Source organism: Sitodiplosis mosellana, unplaced genomic scaffold (assembly GCF_009176505.1).
Source record: "Sitodiplosis mosellana isolate CC-2019 unplaced genomic scaffold, AAFC_SMos_1.0 Smas_scaffold_6226, whole genome shotgun sequence".
NCBI lineage: Eukaryota > Metazoa > Arthropoda > Insecta > Diptera > Cecidomyiidae > Sitodiplosis > Sitodiplosis mosellana.
In genome coordinates, this window is record NW_022601467.1 from 1,418,352 (window position 1) to 1,431,585 (window position 13,234).

Consider the following 13,234-nt stretch of genomic DNA (forward strand, 5'->3'; position numbering starts at 1 on the left):
TTTTTATTTTGGCAATTCAACGATCAATCAATCAACTGTCGATATCTTCATTGTGCCGTGTTTCCATGTGGCTTAAGTTTGTCATCAATTTTGAACTGTAAGTGCTCATCAAGAACCTCAATCTACCGCACCGTACAAAGCGTGAGTGAAGATCGTAAGGTGAAATAGGAAAGTTAAAATTGAGAGAAAAAAAGAAGAACAAAATTCTTAAATTCAGCTTGAGTTGTGCAAAATGACACACAGAACTTGAATATATTTCCAACGAATGTCACAAAGAATTGAATATAAAATTGTGAATCAAAATATAAAAGAAAAAAAAACTAAACTAAACTAAAGTAAACATAAACGGATTTTTGGCTACAATCCCAGCGCATGTTAAGAGGTGTTTGAAAACGAAAGGATCCAGCGAACTTAAATGTAATTATAACCGTTAAGTTATATTTGATGTTGGTTGAATTCTCATTATGGGTTCAAGGGGTTTCTTGCTTTCGATCAAATCTATTTGTTCAACGGCGCCTCGCTGCCAATTTTGATTTCTATCGTTTGGGTTCATGGATAGCTCAAGCCGAAATTATAAATTAGGAAACATTTACTAGTCTTTGTAATCGATGAATGCGCGAATCACATTGGGTCATTGGAAAACCATGAACTTCCACAGTTCAGTTAACCATTGAGAGTCATTGGCGCACACAGAAATACAAAGTGAAGCAAATTCAAGTTCAGACATTTTGGTCGGTCAAAGAATTGTACAAGCGCGAGTGCGAGTACGAGAGAACGCTTTTGAGTGATTTGTCATTGAGTTTAATAGTCGTGATCGACCTAATACAAAAGCCTAGCGCAAGTTTTCCATTCAAACAGCAAAGGGGTGTCCAGAGAGGTAATAAACACTGGTTGCCATTTTCAGTCATAAACAATGAAACACAAAAGAATCAATTGTGTGTATGCATTTATACCCACACAATGAAAGTGGGCAAATCCAATTGACGAATTTTTTTGTTCAGTTTCTTGATAAAAGCGAAAAAGTTACAAATCTCAAATCACATGCCTTGTCATCCGATTCGGCGCTGTGTGATCTTTTATTGTAAAAAAGAAATTGAAAAAGAAAACAAAATTACCCACCGAACGCTGAAATGCTGGAACGCCCTCTGTCACGCAATCACTATGTCGTCCTCCACGGAGCAAATGCAGCATATATTTGAAAAAGAAAAGGAAAAAACAGAGAGGCATAGAACGCAATATTGCACAAGCACGTGCTTGGTCCGATGCAACCGGAGCCGCAATCATTGAGCGTAATCCACAGATAAAACATCAAAAAAGTCCCAACGTACCTGTTACTTACCCGATTTGATAGCACCATATAATTATCGAGTGTGACCATTCCGATTCTATATTTGCGTTCGAATGTCGAATACACGAAACGCCACACAAATAACACAGAACTGGAAATGAAGTCATTGCAAAATCGTAAAGGTTGTTTTCTATCCAGTTTTCAGGTCGATTATGATTATTTTATCATTCACCTGAATTTCATATTGATAATAATTTTCTCCACGAAATATATGCCAATGAAGTGTGTCCAATCAATCGATTAGACAGTGAGTATGTGTGCCCGTGTTCTATTCTGAACTTATTGATTTGTTGCGAATCATCGTTTGCCTTCGTATTGCTGTTATATATTGTTATTATCGAATCGAATGCGGCCATATTGGAGAGTACGCTGCTAAAATTTTGGACGGCCATATTTTTTGTCGAGCTTGACGAAGCCGAAAAAGAGAACAAAAACGAGATTTTAATATTAGAGTTAGGCTCAATTTCAAGGAGACACCGGAAACACACGTACAAAGATTGTATTTCAGTGATTTTGAATATATTCATTTTATATGTCTCATCTTCATTTCTTGATTGAAATGATGATCAATACAATTTTTCATCGCTTAGAATATGCGTTGTGGTCTTGAATGTGTCTTAGGCACATTAAATGTGCTATGCAGCAAAAATAAGCTGCCGACAAATGTAGAAGACAAATAAATGTTGAATAAAATAAATAGAATAAAATGAAACATGACCTTGAAATAGATTTGTTTTTTGTTCGTTTCAATACATTTTCACATCCGAGCGACTACAGAATGCATTACAGCATACGCGAGTGATTGCGCGCCGATCGTTGCTGTATTAGCTCAACCAAATTGGCAGTTTGATTACATAGTTTTATCTCTTTACATTTCAATTATGTCCCAAGCACTGCCTATCCATCGGCTGCTTCGTTCAGCAATTCGTTGACTGATTGCACGGTTTTCGCACTAGTGCGCCATTAGCACGGTGTATGTATGAGGAGTTCGATCAAACACATCGCTTCCTCTCTAGCGAATTTGTGGCTATTTCATCTATTCCAATCGTTTTTGCGATACATCATACCGGCTGCTTGAGCTGCTGTCACCGCCACCACCGCATCGATTACACAAAAGACACAACTGTATGTTCTGCATTAGACGACAGAATTTTTTTAAACAAATAAAATGAAACACAGAAATTAACAACAACACTCTCATACAGACATATACACGATGCGCAAATGATAATATAGAAGAGAGAGAGAGAGAGAGAGAGAGAGAGAGAGAGAGAGAGAGAGGGAGAGAGAGAAATATGCGCGTGCGCCCGTCTATACCAATCACTAACTGCGAAAGTCTGATTATTGCTATTAAATGATTCAATTCATAACGTAGTGATTTATGATGAACAAAACTTCGAATACAATAACAACCAAAATGAAAAAAACAACAACGACACACACACACGACACAAACTAAAATTATTGTTTAGAGAACGAAAAAATAGGTAAATGATAGGTTTGGTTGAAATATCATGGATATTTAGCCTTTTCAGTTGGACAAATTGAAAAGAGCATTTTATTTCATGATAAAACATTGGCAGACAGACCATACGACACACATGACATCGGATAGGTCATATTATAGGCAATTGTGCGTATGAATTTTCGTCTCACATTTTTGTGTGTGATTTTTTTTATTTAAAAAAAAAAATGAAATGGCATTCAAGTTGTGTGTAGCTCATTTTTTCGGTTGTAGTGCATTTCGATCGGGTCCAAGTCACATTGGCATATCCTTGATCTGATTCCCCTTTGAAACGATTTTTTTTTAATATCGTTATCATTCTAAAGTGGGAGTGGTTTGCAGCTATTATATTGCCATTGTCGTTGTTGTGCTTCCCTTTGCCTTGCTATCAATCCCTTAGTATTCCGATGGCTGATGATATGTAATCACTTTTAATTGAATAAAAATTACCTGGACGTGACATGCGTTAACTAAATACCAAATAATATGGATCCACTTGATTAATCTGCGACGACACAGTTCGCATTTAAATGTCTTGGTTACTACCGCGCGCGTGCGACTCAAAAATGGATCCGGTCACAAACTCTGACCAGTTTTTGCTGTTGTTGCTGTTGTTTTTGACAGATCAACCCTTGCGTGATTACATGAGACCTATTTAAATTTTGTGTATTTAATAAACTTGAAACATATCCTGTCCACGAATTTGCATAAGATTTAAATGTCTGTAGTTATGGAAGTGATACGAAACAGTCTTTTAACTACACAACATTCGGGTTAAGTAAGGCAAACATGTAATGCCAAAAAAATAGACAAAAAGACACATAGAAACATTTTATGATGTGGTATCTTTGACTTTTGATCCAGGTGTCGCATATGCGCGCTAGTTACAAATTAATTACTCAACGGAATAGAACAATTGTAATTAAGTTTCCATTAGAATCTACGTGCCGAGCGTGTCCATAACGATTTCATGAATTGATAAAAATCACCGAAAAGATAAAGCCCGGCCGAGTGAAGAGAAATTCAAGAAGAAGAAACAGATAAAACAGCACAGTACTCAACAGCAGCAACAACAACAACCAAAATTACAGCAACGGCCATGTAATCAAAGTTACGTGAAGAAAAACACACGCATACACCGACGATCTAGAGACGCCGAAGAAGAAAAAAAAAACATCAGAACTATGTACGTGCACGGTAGCAAAGGCATGGCGTGCGTAATGTGGCTGTGCTTTTTCCTCTCTGTCGTTATTCGCATTTTGCATTTGTTTTCTGTCCGAGCTAGTACATAACTATTTTATGTGTCAATAAATTAAAGCAACAGATTTGCATACACGAATTTTAAATTTATTGAGACGGAAAGGAAAAAAAATTGAGTAGAGAGACTTAGAGTTAATATTTACGTTTTGTCTTTGCAAAACAAGCGACGAACGATCGTTAACGATACAAGAAAAATTCAAGCCATTTTTCAATTCATTTGCAACAATCTGATTAAGCGTGATTCAATTGCCAGTGTATGAGTGTGTTTGCTTCGCATCGGCTGGACTTCACAGTATAATTATGTACTTGTTCTTGACTGGAACGAAAATGTCGATCGACATCGGTCATCACAATTCATCCCAAAGATTTTCGATATAAAATGACTGTACAAGAAGAACTTGTTGTTGTTCCGCTATTATAATCAAATCTACGAGGAACAAAACACACATACACACCTGGAAGAGGTGTTTTTTTTTGTGTGTGTGATTTGAAGCTTCAAGAGTTTTTGTCTTCGTTTTCGTTTATGGTTTCACTTTTTAATAACCATTAAGTAGTTCGTCTGCCGCATACACATCTGAAGCGATGTAGCGTCTTCAAACAACCGGATTATATGTCTAATTTATCTTAATCTCGGGCACAAGACAAGTGCAAAATGAATTGACACGCGTCAATATACTATTCATTGATGTTGATGTGTTTTTTTCTCTTTATTTTGGCAAATGCGGATCTTCTTGCCAAACGAAGGTTGCTTGCTGTAATGAAAAAATGATTGAATGCGGAAATTAAAGTTGGATCCGTTCTGAAATCAAAATGGCAATTTTTCAGCCACTTTCGCTTTCACAGTCGCACAAAACCACGCAGGAAAATGCTGGCAGCCAACCAGAATGATAACATTCTTTTTAGCAGTACTTGAACCGGAGACGTAGAATATTTGATTCGCTTTTTATGAACATTGCAAACAAATCTACAGCCGAAAGAAAAAAAGACTATAAATGAAAATGAAAAAAAAAACTTGGGAACGAAACAAAAAAAAGAAACATAACATGTACTTGTCCAAAACAAGTTTCAAGGTCATAAGTTTTTGTTTCTTCAAATTTCAACGTTGAAGATTTAGCGCGTGCACAAACATTTTCAAACTATTTCTTCTTCTTCCTAATTCGTTTCTGTTGCCATTTTTCTATTCAAACTCCGGTTTCAAAAGCCGTCAATTACTCTACATTTATGTACATATAATTTGTATATCACCATCATGTGTTCTGTGAGTTTTTTTTTTGGTAATTGGTCGCCAACGATAAATCTATGTGTTCACTTGAGAAAAAAGACGTCATGAAATGAAGCGCGCGGGAAATGTAAATATCAACAAAATCCGCCCGAAATCCAAACGATATCAATTGAAACGAATATATATTATCTAAGTGACGATTGGGAAATGTGCATGTCGAATTACTTTCAGAGGGAGGAGAGCTCATCAATCTGCATTCTTTGACTAAACAAACAAATGATCTCAATAAATTAAAGTGTGTGCTACAACGGAGAGTTGACAGACTCCCTTTAGTCGATCGTTAGTGAAAGACATACAATGAAGAGAAAAAAAAGACAGACGAATGCAGTATGGGAAGCACACGTAGGAAGATGAATCATAAGAGTAAATGATAAATCTTTGCTCAGTTGTAGAACGAGCGAATGAATGAACAAACAAAGGATGGATGCAACACGGTTCGCAAAAGAAGGCTTCCAAGCCGCATTTGCTGAAAGAAGAAAATTTGCAACAAAAACTGCACAAATGTTTATAAATCATATGATTCCGGCACACTCTCTTTTAGCTGCCTATCTCTCCTTATCTACACCATACACACGGGTGGAAAAAATGTGTTTTACTTTATGGTTTTATTATTAAAATGTCATTTTGACACTTCTTGTATTTATAAGAAATGTAAAAACCGTCAATGGCGCGGTATAATTTAAAAAGAAACAACACTTAATCATATGCATTAAGAATGAAAAGAGCAGGTAACAATCGCTCTCACACTACGAGCAATTTTTCTCATTTGGCAGCCATGGATAAAAAAGAGTCTTCTCTTGCTACATCCATAATGGTAGTAATTTAAAATGCGTTAAAAGAATGTGCGCAAATTTCAGTTCATATGCATGGAAAAAGAGCAACAAATGAACAAGAGCAAGGAAAAAAACTGGACGCAAATTCATACGAATATGAACAAATCAAGTGGTTTTTTCACCTCAGCGAAGAAAAAAAAAATAAATGTGTTCAACTTTGCAGCATTTACTAAGTCCTTGAAAGCATTTGAGAATTTTTTTTTCTTCGTCGCTGTTTTGTGTGGACGCGTGCGCGCGTGCGCTTACAAAACTTGGTGTCTTCATTTAGTTTAAAAAAAAAATTGTATGTCGGCGTGTTGCCAGTTTGCTTATTCCGCCCTAGAAATGTGAAATTTGTTCGATTCAAAAATCCAACCAAAAACAAGTAGTCGAATAAAATCAAAAAAGAATATTAAAATGCTGAATGTGAAATAGGAAATTTTGCCTACGATATTCTTACGTTTTGAAATTTGCTTAATGTATACAATTATTTGATCTTTGGACGTTTTGTTCCATGTTTCGTTGGCTGAAGCACCACTTCAAACAATGTTTCACCATTATTTATTCATTAAATAGGCAATGTGTGCACATTGTTGGCTCATTCTAAATTGAACATTATTCGCACCGACCACACGATTGAAGCTTGCATTCGATAGAGTGTATGGTTGGTCGATACATTGAAAAGTTTTGTCAAACAAAATGCCTCTTAAGGTTTGACATTGACCATGATCGACACAGCATTGACTTAATTTGATTGCTTTGTTCGAGCGCTATCATTTTTTTTTCTTGCCATCACTCAAGCCAATGGTGCAATTGCCTCTTGGTTTTACTTCATTTTTTTCCTCATGAAAAGCCACCAAAAATCATTGGTCAATGAACCACGGTGCAAACATCACGGTGAATTCCTGAAAAATTGTATGTGCGCCCTTTTTTGTTCATTTTGAAAGCAACGAAAAAAAAAATAATTCAAACTTCATTCGTTAATGTGTCATTTAAATGTGGTGCGGGTTTCATGACGGCCATTGGTTCAATTCTTGTGTCAAATATGATTGTGTGCTAAAGAATGTGCGTTCATTATTTTCTTTCTCTCGTTTCAACGATAAACCGACTGAACATTTTTATGCGAGAATTCACTCAGCGAATCTCGTTAAATGAGCTAAGTCTGTAAATAATAAGCATAATCATTATTATTATAAAATGTTCATTCTCGGACATAAAGTGAAACAGGGTCCAGTATTTATCAGTAAACTTCTTATTACATTCGATTAGTTAAATGACGTGTTACAACTAATAATTTAGTTAATGGCCGCATGAAAGAAAAATAAGAAGAGAGAAAAAAACTGACTATTTTCACACGCAATCCCAGAACCCCGACGACAAATATTGGCTATATACACATATACACATATGCACACACACACACACACACACACACACACACACACACACACGTGCAAACGATTCAAATCGAAATAAAAGGAACTTTAAACCGAACCAAATCAAAGTAACCAGATCATTTGATCGATAAAACATAGCAATCGGCATAAATATTTGTAATTTATTTTTTTCTTCATTTTCGAGACTATCATTTCATTTTTATTACAACTGAGGCTCGATCCGCGTAAAAAAGTGCCGTACGTTCGAAACAAGGACAAGAAAAAAGTGGAATCAAAAATGGAAAACTTTGAACAAGTTGCGAATGCTTCCGATTCGAAAAGTTTCCAAGCGCTACAGGATCGTTTGCAGGCGTTAAAAATGCTGCAACGTGAATATGTACGTGTTGAAATGGATTTTCATCGTCATTTCTATGCCCTCGACATGGAATACCAGCAAAAGCGGCAGGAAATCTATGGACGTCGTAAAGATGTTATTAGCGGAAGTGGCGATTGTTACGAACAGGTTCCACCAGATGTTGTCAATGGCGTAATGAAAGCGATGCAAAAATTGCACTTGAACAAGTATTTCACGGACGAAACAAAAGATATCAAGGGTATTCCAAATTTTTGGTTACAAGCTATCAAAAACTGTACACACAATGATGATCTCGTTCATGAGTGTGACGAAGAAGCATTGAGCTACTTGCTGGACATCAAAGTGAGCCTGGTCAACGAGCCCGATATGTCGTTTACACTGGAATTCGAGTTCGCACCGAATCCATTCTTTGAGAATTCAGTTCTAGCGAAGCAATACTTTTTGAGCTGCGATACCAATGATGAGTTCTACGGGTTCTCAATTATCAGAGCGATCGGATGCAGTATTGAGTGGAAGGACGGTGCAAACATTACGGAAAAGGAACTTGAATCATTTTTCATGTTTTTCAATCCACCAGAACTATCAGAGAGTCCAGACACTAACTCCCTTGAATTCGATTCGAACATTTTCTTTGAGCTTCAACAAGACTTCGAAATTGGACTGTTCATCAAAGAGAAATTAATTCCCAATGCCGTTCTGTATTATCTCAACGAGGTTGATGAGGTCATCGATTTTGGAGCATCTAGTGACAACGATGAAACCATTGTTTCGAATTGTAATTTCTAATTGTGGTGTTCACACCGTACAATGACCAAATAAAGTCAATACAAACACACAGAGAACCATTAGAAATCATATAAATATTGAACCGAGTACAATTGTTGTAATTGCTTTGTTTATAATAATCTGACCATGTTTATTTACATCACGGAATTTAGAAAAATTGCACACAAGCTCCAATATACGGAGTCCGGATGTAATGTTCAATTTCAATAGCTCGAGTAATTAATTCACCATAAATTCTATGAATACAAAGTGCGCCGTCTTTTTTCGGGTAATAAATTGATTTTACGTATTCATCACCATCCAGATGAGTGCTCCAAATCGGGGAACAACGTACCTATGTACTGTTTTTCGAAAATGAAAATAAAACAAAAAGTATTTCAACACCGAGCGGCCAATTGTGTGCGGTATTTTTGCGGTAATTTTATAAAAATACTTTTGCTTTTATTCCGGCATACGTTTGTTTCCACACGAATGTCTGTAACACATAGAGACATATTTCGTGCGATCGCGAGAGAACGAACGCGCGCGCGCGCCACTCTCGATGGAATAATGAGTGTATAGTTTTTCGTTAAGTAAAACATTTTGTTTATGAATTATGAATGCTGGCATATGACAAAGATGGATTACTTTTTTCACCGTGATTTATTCACACGCTAGAACGCGGCTCGCGGTTACTCACTAATTCCGATTTAAACACAGCCAAGCACACAATGTGCTCTCAGTCATTGGCTTGAATTGAGTCGGACGATAGAGAAAAAATCACATACAGCGTCGTCCATCGTCGTCATCATCATCATCAGCGTCGTGTGTATTTGACGCATAGAAACGCACCTTTGCCATTGTTGGTCATTTTTCCGTTGAACGTTTTCGTCGTGATTTTCTTTTCGCTTTCGCATAGGCGCGTTGAATTAATACACAATTGGCAGCCATGACCCAGGTTTGCTACGAATGAATCAAATTAAATAGTGTGTCTGTGTAGTTTTTTTTCTTCCTTTGCGTTACTTATGCGGTGTGTCTTAAGCGCAAACATCACATAATTACGCGCAGCTTTTGGTGTTAGTTTTTTTCTTCTTCTGTTTTCACAGAGAGTTTCTATTGTCTACGCACTTGAACGGAAGAAATTAAGATGAATGCAAATGTACCGTATCATTCATCGATCTTTAATTAGTGCAGTTCAATTTATCGAAATAACTACTGATTTTCACCCGAACATTGAAATGATGCTAGTAAAATTCTCATATTTATATGCTCTCTGCTAGCGGTAAATTTGTCGAAACCTTTTCACAAAATCAATTGCGCAACATAGAATAAAATGACATTTTAACTTGAAAATACTTCAATTTCCCGTAATAATGTTCCACAATGTTTCTTACTTTCTGTCACAACAGTCGCGATTGTCCCTTAGCCGAGCTTCAATGGAGCAACGTGGTTTAGATATTGCCAGTTTGTTCAGCCCATTGCCCGGAATGGGCGTCGGTATGAATGTCACTGATATGGGCTCCTATACACACTATCCACCACACTATTCTTATCAGGTGAGCTATTTGATTGAAATCAATGAACAAAACAAAAGACAAAAAAAATATCTGATAAATTTGACATTTTACCACTTTAATTGGATTAATGAACAAAATAAAACTTTCATCAAATTTAGGGTGCCAGTTCGATGCCTCAGCATGATCAGTATGGTGCTCATCAACATATGGCATTGCACAATGTATCGACTGGTGATATGGGAGCAAATCAATCGATTCCCACAATTGCACCATTGCCATCGCAACGGTCACACTATGCCACACCAAATTTGGGATCGGCCGTGTCATCGAGCATGCATCTTACCAATTCCAGTCATGATAGCGATGTTCTCGGTGCTACAAGCAACTATAAAACCGAACACGAAATGATGTACTATTCGGTAATAATAACACAATCTTATCTAAATTTGTCTAATCTTAGACTCGTGTCTTACAATTTATCGCTGATCGTGTATTTTAATCTCTTCTCATGGATTTGCGCAGAATGCATCATCTGAATTGAATCACACCACAGACAATTTTATCGCTTCCATAATGAATTATGATGACGACTTGCTTATGGATATCAGCACTAACGTCAACGATGGTATGTACAAATGTTCTGTATTTTATTTAATCAAGATTAAAATTTGAACTAAATTCGGAATTCGTATTTTTCACATTCGGACGTAAACATTTGAATGGTATTCGAAAGAAAGAGAACAATAAAGTCGAACAAAATAGATTTTGTATTTAGTTTTAGTCTGTTCATATATGATACATGCGATGCCATCTATGGCAAACTCATTGAAATGAAGCCTGAAGCTTTGACAACCACCCAACTTCAATTCGTACCATCGCTTGCGCCATCTATCAAAATGAACACAAAACACTGAAACTTTTCATACCGTCGTCAAAGTCGGTTACGAAATAAAATAGAGCGAAGTAACGCACTTGAAGAAGGAATATCAATTTGAAACGAGAAAAAAAACGTTATCACGTGCTTGGATCTGGCACGACACGTTGTATTTAGCAATATTAAATGCGTCATTGTCGACCGCCTGACGAAGTTCATAAGTAAATTCAAAAAAATATCTCACGTTATCTGCGCCTGATTGAGATGGTTTTTATGTGCAATTTCAACGTTGATAATAAAGTAATTCATGCTTTACTTCGATGGAAGGAAAAAAAATTGGAAAATTGTCACACTCATGGATTTCATATTTCCATAAAATGTGATCGGCGGTAATGCCATGCCACATATCATGCGCATATCTAATGTTAATCGCATAATTGACCACAAATAAGAGTCATCCCGGTTCAAATGTTTCCTTCTACCACGCAAACTCAGCCAAACGATTGATTTTTATACAGTGTCATCATTTCGATTTCTAACAAATCATCTTACGGCAGAATGTTAAGCCAACTTAAACACACCGATACCTAGGGACGATCGAAAAACGTGTAAGCGTGAATGTGTGGATTTGCGTTTGAGATAGATAGCGCGACATTCTATATTTGTTGGTGATGATCTGAAATAGTGGTTATCGTTTCAAAGTCGTGTGCTCTCTCACACATACAATGAGGCGAAATCGTTAGCGACGCGCTGTGAAATGTTGAAAAGAAAAAAAAAACTACACCGTCTACACCGACCGACCGACAACAGTGAAACAATGAACAACAGACATTCGTGTGACCAACACACAATCGACAAACACTGCGAGCATACACAATCAAAGCGAAAAAACCTAAACAACAGCCAAAACGATGGCTGCGATTACACCCAGTGCGACTAATTCGTGTTTCTCTCTTTCTCCCACTCTTGGTCGTTCGCATTAATGCCATCTCGATTGTAATTGACTTGTTAAATTTGGAATAACATGTTTCAATGAAAAAAAAAAGAACTCAGTTGAATTTAACGAGTCTAACGAATAAGTACAATGTCGGAACGTTGTTGTTTTTTTTCTGCGTTCCTCTCTTGTTCGTGATTCGAGCGAATACAAGCGCGTAGAGATTTTGAGAAAGAGAGGTAGCGAAACGAAGACGAAATGTGAAAAAGACAATAAAATAATTTAAAAAAAAGCACCGACGTTGACAAATGCCGTTGAAAGATATTAGCTGTAACAATAGTCACTATCGTGCGCGCAGATAATATTGTTTTCGATCATTCGGTCTCTTCTGTCACTCCATTTCCATCGACGTAATCGAAGTGACTGACTAAGTTTACACTCTCTGTCTCTGGTGAATGGTGAACGGGCGGTTTCGCCACATGACAATGAATACGGTATTTATTTTCTACTCTTCTCTTCTCTTCTATTTGTGCGACGACGACGAGGTTTCGCAGCAATATGATTTGCACAAACTTTCAATATTGATGACCGAATCGCGCTAAAATCGTCAATCACTTGGCGCACAAACAGAAACACAAACAGGAACAAGAGAGACTGCGATAGTTTTCGAAGCCGTATCACATTGTATATTCATCATTCATAAGACGTGATTGTGTATTTTTTTTCTCTCTCCATCGAAACAGATTCATTTCAATATCGTATCGTTGCGATCGCACAACCAGATAGACGAATTAAAATGGATAAACGACAAAAGACTCACCGAGAGTCAGTCACACAAATTCAAGCAAACAATATAAAACTGATACTGAATATTATATGGTTCGAACCAGCATACACATCGTCCAGCACAACTGTAGTTAAAATATCATTTGAAATGTAGCATTTTTTGTGTGTGGTTCGTTTTGTTTGTTTTTCTCGTTTAGTTTTTTCTTTCTGATCGGTTAATCTCGATTTCTGCGTGCTATGTTCTGCTGTGAGTGTTGAAAAGTTTTTGAAATATTTAAACGTAAAATTTTGAAGTGTCTGATGTATGCACAAGTGCTTTCGCAATAAATGTCCAAACGAGTAAAACAACGACGACGAGCAGCAAAAAAATGAGACTATGAAATACACACAGTGGAAAAAA

At 36.8% G+C, this 13,234-nt stretch overlaps 2 protein-coding genes across 4 annotated transcripts in view; both read left to right on the plus strand.

The window, feature by feature from the left end:
* The window catches only part of LOC129579069 (segmentation protein cap'n'collar), an 86,771-nt gene that overhangs the window by 62,588 nt on the left and 10,949 nt on the right, over window positions 1–13,234 (plus strand). For all 3 annotated transcript variants that reach the window (XM_055468648.1, XM_055468647.1, XM_055468649.1), the window contains 3 exons: window positions 10,133–10,279; window positions 10,399–10,659; window positions 10,763–10,865. In XM_055468648.1, coding sequence (XP_055324623.1) covers window positions 10,133–10,279; window positions 10,399–10,659; window positions 10,763–10,865 — 511 coding nt within the window. The remainder of the gene's footprint in view (window positions 1–10,132; window positions 10,280–10,398; window positions 10,660–10,762; window positions 10,866–13,234) is intronic.
* Window positions 7,741–8,825, plus strand: LOC129579106 (nucleosome assembly protein 1-like 1-A). The gene has a single exon (XM_055468767.1). It carries the CDS (start codon window positions 7,881–7,883, stop codon window positions 8,742–8,744), a length of 864 nt encoding a protein of 287 aa, XP_055324742.1. The 5' UTR covers window positions 7,741–7,880; the 3' UTR covers window positions 8,745–8,825.